This window comes from Cygnus atratus, chromosome 2, assembly GCF_013377495.2.
Source record: "Cygnus atratus isolate AKBS03 ecotype Queensland, Australia chromosome 2, CAtr_DNAZoo_HiC_assembly, whole genome shotgun sequence".
Lineage (NCBI taxonomy): Eukaryota > Metazoa > Chordata > Aves > Anseriformes > Anatidae > Cygnus > Cygnus atratus.
In genome coordinates this window covers 70,238,098-70,254,349 of record NC_066363.1, presented here as the reverse complement: position 1 = coordinate 70,254,349, position 16,252 = coordinate 70,238,098, and the positions used below count along the sequence as shown (strand labels likewise).

The window sequence follows — 16,252 nt, the reverse complement described above, 5'->3', positions numbered from 1 at the left end:
AGAGCCTTCACCTAGCTCAGCCCTTGAACTGTCACCCACAAATTTAAAAGACTTGAGGAATTCCTCCTAAAGTTACTCAATGATTGTAATCAAATTGGGAAAACCTATTCTTGCCTTTTAAACACTGCCAAAGTTCAAGCTGAAAACCAATCACTCAATTTCTCCACACCTAACTTTCCCTGCCCATAACTTAAGGTAACATTTCCACACAGACAGGTGTTTTTACCAGGTTTTTCTCCTGAGCAACAATAAAAACTATCTGAGATCAAAACATGTAAAGAACTGTAGAAGTATGTAGGACTCAGATTACAATACTATGCAAGAAGTGTTTCGGTTGTGATTCACAGACCTAGCCAGAGGTAAGTATGGAAGACGTAAAAGTAGATTTATGTCTTAATTGTACACCTTACCTTTTGGATTAAATCCTCTAGGTATCAATCCAAAAGCATCCATTTCAGGGACCTCATTTTCTTCAGCATTGGAGTTGTTTGATGGGAGGGCTCTTCTCCCATTCAGTGGAGGTTTTTTCTTCTCTTTGTCAGTACTCGTTGGTTCAGACATCCTGTATTAAAAATATTGTAATACCATGTAAAAAGGAAAGAGTGCAAGGAGAAAGCAAACATGAGACAGCATGGCACATGTAAAATGGGAGAAACCAGAAACAGTGTGGGGTGCCAGTGAGCTACACATTTTTAGATTCACATAAGTAAAGACTGAGAGGCAAAAAACATCAGTCTAATGATGGAGTACAGCTCTCTAAGGATTGGAAAGCATTTTGTGTTTGTGAAAACACATGAATAAGAGAAGAAGGGGGTGGAAGGAGGAAAGGAAAGCCTAACACTGAAGTATTTGTCTAAGAGAAGCAAGGCATTAAAAACATTTGGGAAATTCAGGTAAAAATGTGGAAAATCATCAGTTTTCCCACCCTCCAAAACAACATTATTGTGTCCTAAATAGCGAATTATATTCCCAGGAAATACATCACACACCACCTCCCCCTAATAAAAATTACATTCTAAGTTATATTGCAATCATCCTAAACACTACAGCCCACAACAGTCTGTGGATGATTACTGGAATATTGTATTTTTGTCTCTATGCACATAAACACCCTAAAGGCTAACTTCTGCATACAGAGAATCCACTTTTGAGAAAGAGAGAGAAAAAAAAAAAAGAAAGAAAAAGAGCACTTATCCAGTTATTTCTCTCCTACTAACAACCTTAAGGGAAATCTCAGATGTAGGTTGATCAGAGACTTCTTTTTGAGCTAGTCAAAACTGCTTTCACATCTATTTCAGCGTAAGCATGTAGCAATGAAAGAGCCATGCCAGCCATCTAAGAAAATATTAATGGTTGAGAACGTAGCTTCTTCCCAAAGCTCCTGAAAACACCAATTCAAAATACAGCAATTATTTAATAGCAGTAAGCTCTTAAAGGAAGTTTCCTAGTTAGCACGGGTACCTTCTTTTCAGATAGTCTTTTTTTTTTTTTTTTGTCTTCTCCCTTGCAGATTTTCTGACGTGCAATAGAAGCCTGGAAAAAGCTGAGGGCTTTTAAGTAACCTCTGTATATCCTCCTCCCTCCTGTTGCAATAGGACAGTGCTGAAAGTGTTGCCAAGCCCTCCCCACACCACCTCCGAGGATCTGCCACCACTGCTGGCACATCTTTGCTTCCTGCCTCTCTCTCCCTGCCTATCTTACCCCAACCCCACTCATCAGGAGCATTTCAGAGCACTCGACTAAGGAAACAGCTTGGGCACTGAAGTTTCCGTTCTTAGAGAGACAGAGTAGATTTTCTCACGGCACAAGAGCATATGAAGTGTGAGACTGGAGGGGATTTTCTGAGGGACACAGACCAAGAAGCCATGCTCACCAAGTTGCCAGTCTTTAATGGTGTCTCTATCTTGGGGTGCCTGTACTGCAACTTTAGATCCTGGTTTTCAGAGTATTTCGAAGTAGACACAGTGATGGTTCCTCTGCCTGGTGCCTCACAGTAGTCCTCTCAGAGGACTCTGGGACATGGGCATGTAGAGCTCGTTGGTGGCTCAGCAGAAGGGACCTCTTCCTTGAATCCATGTGCAGCTCAGGAGAGTGAAGGCACTTGGCACCAAACAGCTCTGTCTGGGGCAGATGACCTCCTGCTCTTACACATGATAATATCACCTAACAAACTGTGTCTAGAGCAGTACCTGGTGTAAGCATTTTAGCTCTATGCCAACTTGGTTCAGTTCCACTGAACTCTAACATAACGGGGGACTGTCTGACATCCTCTGTCAGACGTAGCTCCACAAACCACTGGAATTGCATGGAATAAAAGAGGTCCACCAGGAAGAATTCAGGCCCACTGCTCTGTTAGCCATTGCTGCTTGGTAGCAGAGGCACAAGTCTACTAGGAACATGGAGGCAGAGGAGGGCCCCTCTTACACATTCATGAATAGCCATGGGCACTTATTTGCCTCAGTTACAGGTGAAGGAGTGAGGAGACGCAGCACAGGACTCCATCCTTTTTCAGCCAGCTATGGCTTCTAGACACTTAACATCAGTGAAGCCTCAAACCTCTGCTCACTTACTGCCACTGAAATCAAGCCAGGAGACAAGAGGTGAGAATTGAATGGCATTCCTGTAATGGGAAACAACAGATAAAAAAATCTGAAAGAAGACCCCATCCCAGCTCCCTGTGAATTTCCCAGCAGAGACCACAGCCACAGCAATGTAGTCCCACAAAAGCCAGCACAGCTGCATGGCACAGCACAGGGCAGAGATGTCCACAGGGGACCTGGAAGCAATGCTGCTGCACAAATACGCTGTTGCAGCCAGGCTAGTGAGCCTGCTAGGTCTGATTGCCAAGGCTCAGCACCAGACTGCAGTGGTTTTGGAGCCAGCTTTGCTATCTGCACATGAGCATTGAGCTATGCTGTCTCATAGCCAAAGGGCTCAATCTCTTCCCCCATTTCCTCCAGCAGGCTGTTAGGCACACAGCACAGAAAGCAACCTCGTCTGGAGACTCCACTTCTCCTGCTGTGCTCCTCCAAGGGTGCAGACACCCCATGGGGAGAGATCGGTCCTCTTGTCATCCTGAACTGCAGTTTCCATGGGCTCACTTCTACGCAGATGGTCCTTGCGGTAACCATCTGGTGGGCAAGCAATGCCCCCAGCACCCAGGAACAAAATGAGCTTTCTGTGGGAGAAGGCTGGTTGCTGAATTTCTTTTTTTCCAGTCTGATTTCTGTGTGGCGTGCTTGTGCCTCTCCTTCCACTTCCAGCCAGTGCTTCAGTTCCCAAAACTGCAGCTGCTGTGATGACATTACAGAAACTGATGTAAATATTGCCTTGGTGCCATGCCTGCTGGAGGTCTGGTCTGCAACACAAATAAGAAACACCATCTCCTGAGGCAGTCATGTGCTTCCCCAAGTGGCTGCAGTGCTGTCAGAGCCGGGAGGAAAACTTGCAGTCAGAGTGAGAAAGGCAGCAAGTGGATGCAGCCGAATAATCCCAGCCCAGCCGTTGTGCTTAAGCAGCCAGCAGTTGCAGATGTCTCCCTGAGCCCCTTCAGGTCTCTCTGGAGTTTTTGGAAGAAGCTGATGATCACTGGGAAAGCAGGGAGACCAAAAGTTTTGGCGGCAGCAGCAGGAGCAGGGCTCTGTGTCCAGGGAGAGTAATGTTCTATAGGCTGTAATTTATTTATTTTGTGGGGAGTGATGTAAATTCGTGCTTATGACAGCTCCAGATGGCAGGTATTTCTCATTAACTTGACTTCCTAGCATTTGCTCTCCCTTGCCTATTAGACTGCACTGGCCTTAGTTTAACTTCCATGGTTCGAAACTCCTGACATCAGGGCTGCTGCAAGAGGGGGAACGGAGAACACGAAGGCCTGTTTTTCCTGTAGGGCCTTATATTTAATGAATGATGCTCTGGAATGACCGGTGAAAGAGCACTCCTTCCTTATGAAGCTACTTCTGCACTGCAGAAGAGCTGAGTCCATGCCCATTTCTCAGAGACAGCCTTCAAACACTCGTGGCCTTTGCCAAAGACCTTTGCAGTTGTGGATGCTCTTCTCACTGACTGCAATGGACCCTGGATGATGGATGACAGAGCCCTTCTTCGTAATCACCACAGAAAAGCCCTTAAATGACTGGAAAGCTTGCACTGTGGAAGGTTATCCAAAATTCAGTTTCCTGTTATCATCAGAGTCAGCATTGCTGTTTCAAGTACCCCCATGCCAGACACAGGTTTTGGGGGAAAATCCCACAGAACAGAAGAGTCAATAAAGCTTTAGAGAAGCCAAACCAGAGAAGAGGACGTGCCAAGAACTGTCACAAGCAAACTGATCAGCCAGGTGCTCATGTAAACGGTTTGCTGTGCTGTGTGCCAATGGCTGGATAGTAGGGATATTTTGCCTACCACTATTTTAGCTACACTGAGCACTCCTCAGCAGCAGCTAAGCATTGTAATGCTCTGCAAGCGTCTTCCTTTTTTCCATTTTTGTTTTTGTTTTAATATTACCCTTGTGTCCATTTATAGTCTAGATGGGAATTCAGATGCATTGAGACATTAAACTACAGCATGTGCATAATCATCCCTGGAAAGACATCATCCTTATTTCAATAAACCAGACACTCTCTACTTTAATCTTCTACATGTAACATACCCTTACCTCTCTCCTGCCTTCTCAGAGCTTTATTTCTGATTGTGCACTTTCTTAGAAAATCAAGTCTGTCTTCCCCCTCCCTCCACATCATTACTTGTCTCCTAGAAACTGATGTCGTCCCTCTTCCTATGATGCTTTGCCTTACCAAGGCTGCAGGCAGAGTAGAGCAGACACTAGAAGAAAATATGAATAAAAATGATATTTTTAAACAGAAGCAAATGTCAGAAATGTTCATTTTGTGGTTTTGTTTGCATATTTTGCTTTCGATTTCTTAAAAACCAAAAACAGCTAATATATCTGTCTGTGTGTAACAGCTCTGGCTACCACTCACAGAGAAGTATATTTTGAGTTAATGCTGAAAAATTCAGAAGGCCCAGCTCTGAAACATGGCATGTGTATACATGACTGTATGTGTGAAAGAGGGGCAGAGGCAGGGAGAGAGAAAATGGCAGCTCTTCAGATGGTGGAACATTTGGAGCAGGGGATATAGGGCCAGTTTTCAAATGATATTGTTGCAAATGTTTCTGTTGCAGGAAAAAAATATATATATACATATATATATATTCATACACACATTCTGTTAGGAAAATTTGGCTTAGGAAATTTAACTCTACTCTGAAAAAAAAATTGTTCCAAACTGCAAGTCTAAATTCAAACTGTAGATCCATACAAGCATCTACATCTGAGCTGGCCATCTTAGGCTCCCTTTATCCTCCACAGAGATTTACTCTAGGCAATGATTCATCTCCTCCTACAGCAGACATGTAAATAGGTCAGATGAATCATGGCCTAAAAGTGCCTGTTCCTTGTATTGACTGCAAAGGGAGCCTGAGGTGATGGGTCCTACCATACGTGTCTATACTGACAGTGTCTACAGTGAGGTGAGATGAAACCTAGCCTTGACATGGAAAAAGAAAAGGATTTTATCTTGGTTTTGAGGCATGACTTTCAAGTGCTAAATTATCCTTTTGAGATACTGCTCAAAATCATTAACAGTGATACACGGTATACAGTTCAAAACACTTTTTTTTTCTCTCAGAATATGTGGTTGCCACTGCCAATTACGTAAAATATATTTCCTACAATAAGTATCAGATCACACTAAAGTACATACCAGCTCATGAGTTTAGTGTTGGGAAAAGACATTTATCTTTTTGTGCTCATCTGTGAAGGCGTCTGTCTTCCTCAGACAGAAACATAACTGTCCATGTAGTAACTGCAACAAAATAAGAAAAAGAATCACATAGTTTGTTAGGAACATGCAATACAGGTTCCAATTCCTATTCCTACTAACATCTGAATACAAAGCATTCAGTTGGTTTGGTACTAGGGCTTGCCTTAATTTCTTACAGAAAGAGCATGACAGAAGACAAGCTAGGGCAAAGAGGTCTTTCATAAGAGATGATCTTCATGGGCTCCAACTAAGTTGACTGTTTTATATTTTGCTGAAGCTGAGGCCCTAAAGGACGAAGGAACATCTCTCAAAAATGGGAGCAGACATCTTCTCTGCTGTGGCCAGTTGACACAGAAGCTAACAGAGGCACAAAGGCTGCAGCCCTTAGATTAATATTTCTGCTCCAAAGAAAAGGATAGGATATCAAAGCAAAGCCATGACTACCCATCGACTTATGGAGGGAAAGCTATTTCAGGTAAAACATCTCTGAATAAATTTCACCATACTCACCATATGTCAGGGGCAAACAAAGATACTCTTGTAAAACAACTGCCTCAGTATCACTTTGTCTTTTCAATCCCACGTTCCCAAAGAAAAGCTCTTGCACTAGGGACCAATCCTACTTGGTCTATCAGGCAATGAGACTAAGAAAAGGAACAAGAACTTGAAGACCAGGGGAAACTGATGATTTGTGTGATCCCCTTTCACAGACTGTTGGCAGGTATCTACTCTCTTTCAAACAGCTATCACATCTAGAGACAGGGAGAGCAAACAATATAATCACCAGACTTTGTCTCTCCTTTTTCTCTCAAGTCCCTGAACCTCAAGGCAGGGACTTGGGGAGCAAAGTCCCTCCCACTGTAAGTGAAGAGCAGGTTCAAGACCACCTGATGAAAGTGAACATGCATAAGTCTCTGGGGCCTAATGCCATGCATCCCAGGGGAATGAGAAAACTGGCTGATGGAGTTGCCAAGTCTCTCTCCAACACATTTGAAAAGTCATATGGCAGCCAGGTGAAGTCCCCGGTAACTGGAAAAAGAGAAACATCACTCCCATTTTCAAAAAGGGTGGAAAGGAGGATCTGTGGAACAGATCATGGAACAGATCCTCCTGGATGCAATGTCAAGGCACATGCAGGACAAGGAGGTGATTCAAGACGGCCAACTTGGCTTCTCCAAGGGCAAATCATGCTAGTTGCTTTCTATGATGATTACATCAGTGGACAAGGGAAGAGCAACCGATATCATCTACCTGGACTTTTCTAAGGCCTTTGACATGGTTCAACACAACATATTTGTTTCTAAATTGGAAAGAAATGGATTTGAGGGATGGACTCTTTGGTGGAGAAGGAACTGGCTGGACGACCACATCCAGAGAGTTGCATTCAACAGCTCAATGTCCAGGTGGAGGCTGGTGACAAGTGGCATCCCTCAAGGGTCTGTATTGGGACTGGCACTGTTTAATATCTTAACAATTTGGGATTGAGTGCACACTGAGCAAGTTTGCAGATGACACCAAGCTGAGTGGTGAAGCTGATACAATAGAAGGAAGGGATGTCATCCAGAGGGACCTGGACAGGCTTGAGAAATGGACTCGCATGAATCTCATGAAGTTCAACAAGGCCAAGTGCAAAGTCCTGGATTGGGGTAATTCCCAGTATCAGTACAGACTGGGGATGAATGGATTCAGAGCAGCCCTGCAGAGAAGGACTTGGGGTTACTGGTGGATGAAAAACTGGACATGAGCTCACAGTGTGCACTTCCAGCCCTGAAAGCCAACTGTAAACTGGACTGCATAAAAAGAAGCATAGCCAGCAGGTTGAGGAAGGTAGTTCTCCCCTTCCATTCTGCCATTGTGAGATCCCACCTAGAGTACTGCATTCAGGTCTGGAGACCCCAGCAAGAAAGACATGGACCTGTTAGAGTGGGTCCAGAGGAGAAACATGAAAATGACCAGAAGGCTGGAGCACCTCTCCTGCAAAGGAAGGCTGAGAGAGCAGGAGAAGAGAAGGCTCCAGGGAGACATTATTGCAGCCTTTCAGTACTTGAAGGGTGCTAATACAAAAGATGTAGAGAGACTCTTTACAATGGCCTGTAGTGATAGGACAAGGGGCAATGGTTTTTAAATTGAAAGAGGGTAGATTTAGATTATACGTAAGAAATACATTCTTTACTATGAGGGTAGTGAGACACTGGAACAGGTTGCCCAAAGAAATTTTGGATGCCCCATCCCTGAAAGTGTTGAAGGTCACATTGGACATGGGGCTTTGGGCAACCTGATCTAGTGAAAGATGTCTCCATCCATGGCAGGGGTGGTGGGCTAGATGATCTTTAATTGTCCCTTCCATCCTAAGTGAGTCAGTGATTCTATGATTTTCTGTGTACTACTAAAGCTGTTTGATTTTTTTCTAGCACAATAGTCTTCTTATACTAAATGCTGCTTTCACAACACTGAAATATTTAACGAAAAAATGATTATTGATTATGGAAAAACAGATTGTGAGAAATTACCAAAACCTGCTCAACTTTGATTTGGCTATTTTAATTTCTAAGTTTGCAGCCAGGCTGCAATCCCCCAGGTATTGGGTGCTATGATGTCAGGACAGGCTTGGGGAGCACAGGGAAGGGAACCTCAGAAGTCTCTGCAAAAAAACAGCTTGAGTCCAGTAGCTGCAACTCAGTTCTTTACTCATACTGGCTCCTACAGAGCTGCAGCCTCCACTCCAGAAGGGTTAATTTGTCACATACAGCACCAGATGCAAATGAAGGTCATCCATTTGTGCTATGCCCAAACTACCATGGCTCCTGGACTGCGTGGAGTCATCTTGGATACAGCCAGGCCAGAACTGAAAAGATAAAGACCCAAAGAAGCTACAGCACAAACACAGGGAATCTTGTGTCCTGTGTCCCTGGAGCACTCATGTCAAAGACCTGGTGCAAGACACTTGAAATGTCCCTACATGGAGCACTGGGGCAGAGCAGGGCTTAGCAGTTCCAGATCTGCATCATGCCTAGATGAATATCTTTGTTTGGGTACTAGCCTGAACTACAGTGTTAATGAAGCACTGCACCTCAACTAAAAAGCTAGAGCTCTTCCTGCATCCAGGGCGTGGGTTATACACAACCCAGACAATTCCGGCATGCTTGGTTGACAGTAGGTTCTCATTGATTTAGTACCACATGTGGTCATGTAATATTTCAATCTTAATGTCACAAAGCATTTCAATATTACTGAAACACAATGTTTCAAGTATGCTCAATTACAAGATTTCTAGAATTAAAGAGTTCCTAAATTTCATGTCAGGGTAAAACTTCCTGTTCCAGTTCAGAACAAAAATACATTTTAAAATGCCTGAATGTCTTGTAGAACAGCTTTTCATGTTAATACAAACACAGATGTAGTGTGTAGGCCCATACACAACAAAACACTTAAGCACATCTTAACTTCAAGCTTGTAAGTAATTCCATCTTCAGACATATGCCTAAATTCTGTGATGTGCTCAGCTCAGTCAAGGCTGTACAATATCTGTGTGTACAGAAACACTTAAGCTGCCTGTTGTTGCATTTCTGCCCACATCAGCAAGTCTCTAGTGCAACTGTTTCTTGATTTGTTTCAAAGATGGTTGCCAAACAGGGTTGTTGATTCATCTTTCAGTCCCAAGACTGACCATATCTTTGTGCAAATGAGCCGAGTAATTGCTTATTTAAGGAAGTGTGTAATGTTTTGGGAAGTACGTTCAAATGTGGATTGTAAAACATCACAACTGGTTGGTTTGTTTATGGCGGATGTTCTGGAGGGAGAAAGGAAATTGAAAGGATGAATCATTATCCAGATGAATTTCAAAAGCAATTTAAAAGTCATTTCATAATCACAGATGTGTGCCAAATATACCCGTCCAGCACAAGCTGTAGGCTTTGGTTTTTGTGAAGTCTGCAAGTTTTTTCTTTTGCTATTCCCACTGTAACCTTTTGCAGTGTGGTTTGAAAAGGAGAACGTAAGAAGAAATTAATACCTTCCAATCTCTCCACATACCTGTCTCTTTCTATAGTGCTGTGCTGCATCCACAAAATTACTGTCAACATGCACAGTGGAATACAAATAACTTTTCACTTTGTGTTCACAGTGAGCTCATGGTTGAATTTAAGATAAAAGCCTGAGTAGCTGAGAGACACTGCATCATGTAGGAAGCTCCAGCACTCACAGCAAGGTCCCTCACAGCTCAGCTGATGTTATAACACTGGAGCAAATGTGTAAGGAGTAGGTCTGTCCAGTATTTCTTTCATCTGTCCAGAAGCTCTGTAAATTCTGTCAAAGCAGTGCAAAGTCCAAGATAATAACCACAGTCAACAAGTGTGCTCTTCATTTGAGGTTTGTCCCTCCTCTCCCATGATTCCACTGCTGGTTGTGTGCCCCCACAAGATCAGCCTCCTCAAAGTTTTAAGCTGTAAGCCTGCAAGAAGGCATGCTAGGATGAAGCTCTGTAAACAGATTATCTTCTCCTTGACATTCCTTCTGTAGCTACAGAGCTTTCTCTGGCCCATCTCTCTCTCAGCTGTAATCTTCACAAACTTTTGAAGCTATCATAGCAATGGTATAATCTTTCACTCTTTACTTTTCAAGCCATTTACTTCAACTTTAGTTTTTTTTTCAACCCTTACTTTGTTTTTGATTTCCTTTCAAAACATCAATGGTTGATTGCATTTGGAGCATTTGCTTTACTAATAGATTGGAAAGTCATCTGGAAAAGAGCTGTGCAAACAAAATGGAAATTGATCTATCAGTTTTATATTAAACAATTATTTTCTCAGAAAGATACCCTAGAATTCTTAATCAACAGACCCATGAAAAATTTTACTTTGTTCAACTCACACAAGAAGATGTTGGGAAATTATGAGAAAAGTGGTGGCAATGTTAGGATGAAGCAGGAGCCAATGTATTTTCAAGAGCACAAACATGCTTCAAAGGAATCCACCAGAACACACAGATGGAAATGGATTTATTCAAAATTCTATCCCTTAAAATGGTCCGTGTCACCATTTTGTAGTCTGATTTCCCACCTCCTGTTTACAAGTGTCCTGGTTTCAGTTAGGACAGAGTTAATTTTCCTCCTAGTAGCTGGCAGGGTGCTATGTTTTGGATTAGGATGAGAAGAGCTCTGATAACATGCTGATGTTTTAATTGTTGTAGAGCAGTGCTTACACCAAGCCAAGGACTTTTCAGCTTCTCGCTCTGTCCTGCTAGCGAGCAGGCTAGGGATGCAGCAGGAGCTGGGAGGGGACAGACCCAGGACAGCTGACCCAAACTGGCCAAAGGGGTATTCCATACCATCTGACCTCATGCTGAACAATATATAGGGGTGGCTAGCCGGGGTGGGGGGGCCGGCTGCTCGGGGATAGGCTGGGCATTGGTCAACGGGTGGTGAGCAATTGCATTGTGCATCACTTATTTCGTACACATTATTACTATTAATACTATTATTATTATTATTATTATTATTATTATTATTTCCTGTCTTAATAAACTGTCTTTATCTCAACTCACAGGCTTCACTTTCCCGTTTCTCTCCCCCATCCCGGAGAGGGAGGGGGGAGGGTGAGCGAACAGCTGTGTGGTGTTTGGCTGCCAGCGGGGCTAAACCACAACAACAAGTCAGACAGCTAATCAATGAACAGAAACAATATCATGAAATCATAAAGACCAGTTACTAGTTAGGGATAGTGAGAAGCAAGTAAACTGTGTAAGTGGCTTTTGAGCAACCAATAAGCTGAATTTGTTTGCATCATTGAACAATAAATTTTAATCAAGACCATGCACTCATAAAAAAAAAAAAAGAAAAAAAAGAAAAGTTGATTTGTGGACCTTTGAAGGAAAAATTTGGGTCAAGTAGGCAAATTCTTATGAGCTGTTTGTTTAAGCTTTCCCATTGGTAGGGCCAGTGGCTGACTAATAATTCTGTTCTGTACCTGATGAGAGCTGGTGTTCAAACAGCGAATCTATGGCTCTCTGACAACACTGCTGCCAACATTTTCTGATGCATGTGATGGCAAATATAACTTTTAGTGTCTGTTACTTGAAATACCAATAGCACCTCTTTAAGAAATGTGGCCCAAAATAAAATATGTGATTGTGGGCATAAAAAATAGCAAACCCTTGGAACGTCTATAGAGACTATTGTTGCAAGTCTTATCTGATGAATACTACTTTAAGGTTTGTATTTATTCTCACAAAAGCACCGCCTTTCATGAAGAAGACTGAAATATACATGGAGACCTTCAGAAATAACGCAATTTATGATCTAAGCTCACTGTAGCTATGCTATCTTTCAGAATGAACACCCATCAGAACTCTTCATCTTCTTCACAGCTCTGAAGGCTGAAAACATTACACCTTTTCAAGACTTTAGCCATGCCAAAAAAAGAAGTGCAATCTCACTGTGATAATGTTGTCTTAATTATGTACAATACTTAGCACTAGTTTTACACCAGATGAGTCATAGTAGAAGCTTGTACTTTGCTATTTGACTAAATCCCACAGCACTTAGAACTCCTTGCAGCAAATGCTTACCAGCTTGTACTCAGTTTTCCTCCCAGACTAGATTCTTCAGAGAAGGATGGTTTGAAGGGCGCTGCAATAGGATGAGCAGACACTGTGGTTGAAAATAAGGGCACAGAGTCACTAAGAACATGCCAAAGAAATGTCTCAAAAGCTCATCAGGTGTTTATGCTTCTACCATCATGGTCATTTCAATTAATTTGGATCCTAGAAATTATAGATGTGTTTTCTTTCTTTCTTTTTAAAGGCAGTTTATCTCCTGAGCAGACAGGTGCTCATTTTTTGTAATCTTGTGCTGTTTATTGTAATTACTAAGACAATGCCAAACAAGCAATTAAAATACTTGTAGTCATTTAAGGAACACCTGTTTACTTGTCTAACACCACCTAATCTTGTCCTAATAAAATAATCCTATAGAAAGAAGAACTTTTTTTTTGTGTGGAGAATTTTTACTACTGGGATCTCTGAAGAGACAGCATGGTCTCATGGGCACTTCTTCATTTGTGCAGATTTCTCCTGCATCACATGTTTCAGTGCTTGTTGAGCTCAGAGAAATCACTGGAAAACACTGGATCTTCCCCCAGTTCCCTTCATATGCTCATCTCTCAGAGAAAACTGGCCATTCTCAAATTAAAAGTTGTTACCTTGATGATCCAGCTCTCTTATTGGCAGCATGTGATAAGAGCTACTTATCTACTGCTTTCAAACCTTCATAAATGTCATTGGAAACTCCAAGGGAAACACACTATTAGATAGATTTTTTTAAAGGCTCAAGAGCAGATGGACTTGCAGCAGAGAATACTGCAGTCTTCATTCACAGTCAGCAGGAGAAGTAGGCTCCAGCCACAACTTCTTTGATTCTCTGTCTGGAAGACCATATAAGAAATTTAAAGTTAGACACTGAAAAATGTTCCCACCTGCCTTTCTCCCTTCCATCCCTCAAATACAGAGTGCCTATGTAGCTGGCTATCACAGATCATTGAGAGGCAGTTGTTGAAGACTCTATATACACAAAAGATAAATATTCTATTCATTAAGCATCCCTGTAATGAATGCCCTATTATGACATCTTCCAAGAGACTCTAGATTAACTGAAAGAAATAAAGTACTTCATGTTGAATTAACAGCTGGTTATGATACTTACCAGTGTCAGCTGACAGTCTAGAGACATGCATTTCATCAAGAAGCTTTCACTCCTACACATCATTTAAACATAAGTTGGGTTCTGCAAACTTTTTGCCTGTAAACTAAAGTTCGTTACATTTGGATAGTACAGTCCTTTTAGGTAGCAATCAGTTTTTTCAAGCGCCATAGCTGTCCTATCAAAGCTTTACCCAGAAGAAACCACAAGGAATATTGTGCACACCACAGCATTGCACGTCTAAGTGAAAGGACAAACAAATCATTCTGCACATGGAGTAATTTCATTTCCATTTTAGCCAGGAATGCAGTAAATAATGCATCATTCCACAGCTTCCACAGGTCACCTTTTGGTCTATAAGCAGCTGCAGCAGCTGTGTTCACCCAAGTCCCTATGGCGAGCACAGAACAAAGTGTGAGAGATGAGGAGAAGCTCAGGGATGCAGGTATGGGACAGGCTTCCGGAGGCATCCCAGTAGTCCAGCTGTGAACCATTGTCAAATTGCCGCTCAATCCCAAATAGCCTCCTTCTTTTCCCTCCTCTTCCTAAGTAAATTAATGATATACAAAATATGAGAAAATAAACAGCCAACTCAGATTTTGACACCATGCAGAGAGAAGTATCCATGGAGATTAGGGACCTCCTATTCATTATTGATTTCTCATCATATTTTACAGGAAGGTACAACAGAGAGAATAAAATAGCCCCCATGAGGCTGCGTTCAGCTTAGTGGCTGCTGAGTCTCATTCCCAATCCATAATATGAGCAAGCTGACAAAAATACATACTCTGTAGAAACACCTTACCCACAGCTGGTCTAGATAAATCCCTAATATTTGAGTTTCATCTCTAGTGAAACTGGATGAAAGACACCAGTGGCTTCTTACATGTCATCTCACTATTAGGAACCCAGACATGAGGTTTGGAACTGGGAATCCATGCAGCTTTCTAGACCAGGGTGTTGGATATAATATGGTTGGACTTGGTAATCTTAAAGGTCTTTTCCAACCTAAATGATTCTATAATTCTATACAGACCTTAGTTCAGAAGGAAGGAGTTTCAAGGTGAAAGAAAATCAACATGGATTATTGTTTAGTGCAGAATCTACATTGTGAACGGGAAGTCAGGGTGGTACACAGAAGACACCCCGCCCAGACCTTGCTTCGATGGGGTGGTGGTTGAAGCAGTGTGCTATTCTTTTAAGATTTCCTCAGTGATCTTTTCCACAGACCTAATCCGGTTCCATTTTGTGAACACCTAAATCAAAATTTCCTACAACCACAATGGCTTTTGTTCCAAATTAAATCAAACAAACAAGGGGAGACATAACAACTACACAAGAGAGAAACAATCAAGTAACTCACTGTAAGGGCCATCTTGCACTGATGCATAGCAATCCCTCCTAGACACCAGCCTGGGGAGCACTTTACTTTTAAAGGTCCAGCACACAATAACAGAATCCTAGTAGACATTCATCTAAGCATCTGCACCACTCATATCTTTCCTTACTCAGAAAAACAAATGAACCTTAAAAAAAAAAAAAAAAGAAAAAAAGATAGGGAAAAATCCTAATGTGCAAGCAGCAAATTAAATATAATACAAAAAAAAAAAAATCCTTGTGCATATGTACTCCTCAGCCCATCCAGATGTGCTTTCATCTCATCCAGTCACTCACACATCAAGACTGCAGCAGGCCTCCATGAAAACACCCTGAGCTCAGGGATTCCCTTCCCTGTTCCAGGGTGATAGAGGATTCATTAACTCCAGCTGCTACTGTTAGCTTTCTCCCACTGCAAATAGTTCAGTGTCGCTGTGAGCCAGGACAAAATCCTACCCAAAAGCATGTGCCATGTGGCGAGGCTCCACAATTCAGCAGGCTGCCAGTGCTGGAGCCACAGTGGGAACAGCAAGGTGGCAGATAGCAAATGACACAGAAGAGACCAAACAGTAGATGTGTCCATAGGGTTCTTCAAATGAATTTGCAAGAAAATTTTTAAATTTGCATTTTAAAAAGAGAATATTACAGAGTAACCAACTTTGTCATAAATCACTCTTTACAACAAGCATCAGTTACAGTACCAACTGGACTCATCATTCATTAGATACTCCAAATGGTGCCAGAATACAGCTGGCATTGCTTAGCTCCTCTAGCCAAGCTCAAGTCTGCACCAGCCTGCACAAAACAGAATTAAGAAAATCAAGTCTGTTAACAGCAGGCTTAAATTTGTTCGGCAGCAGCACACACCTCCTTTGCAAAACATCTATGAGCCTGAACAGTATAAAAGGCTAAAGACAGAGACCATGCTTAGTTACACCTCATTTCTTTAAAATGTGTGGTCCTGGAAAAACTGAGGCACATTTTTAGCTAGGAACCCAAGCCAGAAAATGATGGCAGCTGCTGGCCTGTTGACAATCCAGGATTTAGTACAGGACCAGCACAGCAAAACAAATGTTCTTCCTAAGAGCAGGAGAAACAGGACATTGAAAAACCTAGCTAAACCCTTCTTGTCTGTGCTTGAAAGTCCCACACTTTCGGGTTCTCTAACATTATTTTGGAGTCTTTGATGCATCCTGAGATTGCCAAAGATCTTGGCATCACTATCATTACTCTAAGTCACATCCTTGCTCTGGCCTGACCCTGAAAAAGCCACCTGTCCTCCAGTGACCATACCTGCAGCCTGGTGAGAGGAAGCTTCCAGTTCAGCCTTCTGCACAAGGTGCTTCAAGTCTAGCAGTGA

General features: G+C 42.3%; 1 protein-coding gene across 1 annotated transcript in view; it reads right to left on the bottom strand.

Moving 5' to 3' along the window:
* Window positions 1-561, bottom strand: part of F13A1 (coagulation factor XIII A chain) — a 59,278-nt gene extending 58,717 nt beyond the window's left edge. Inside the window, exon 1 of the mRNA XM_035560372.1 lies at window positions 411-561. Coding sequence (XP_035416265.1) covers window positions 411-561 — 151 coding nt within the window. The remainder of the gene's footprint in view (window positions 1-410) is intronic.
* Window positions 562-16,252: the final 15,691 nt, after the last annotated feature.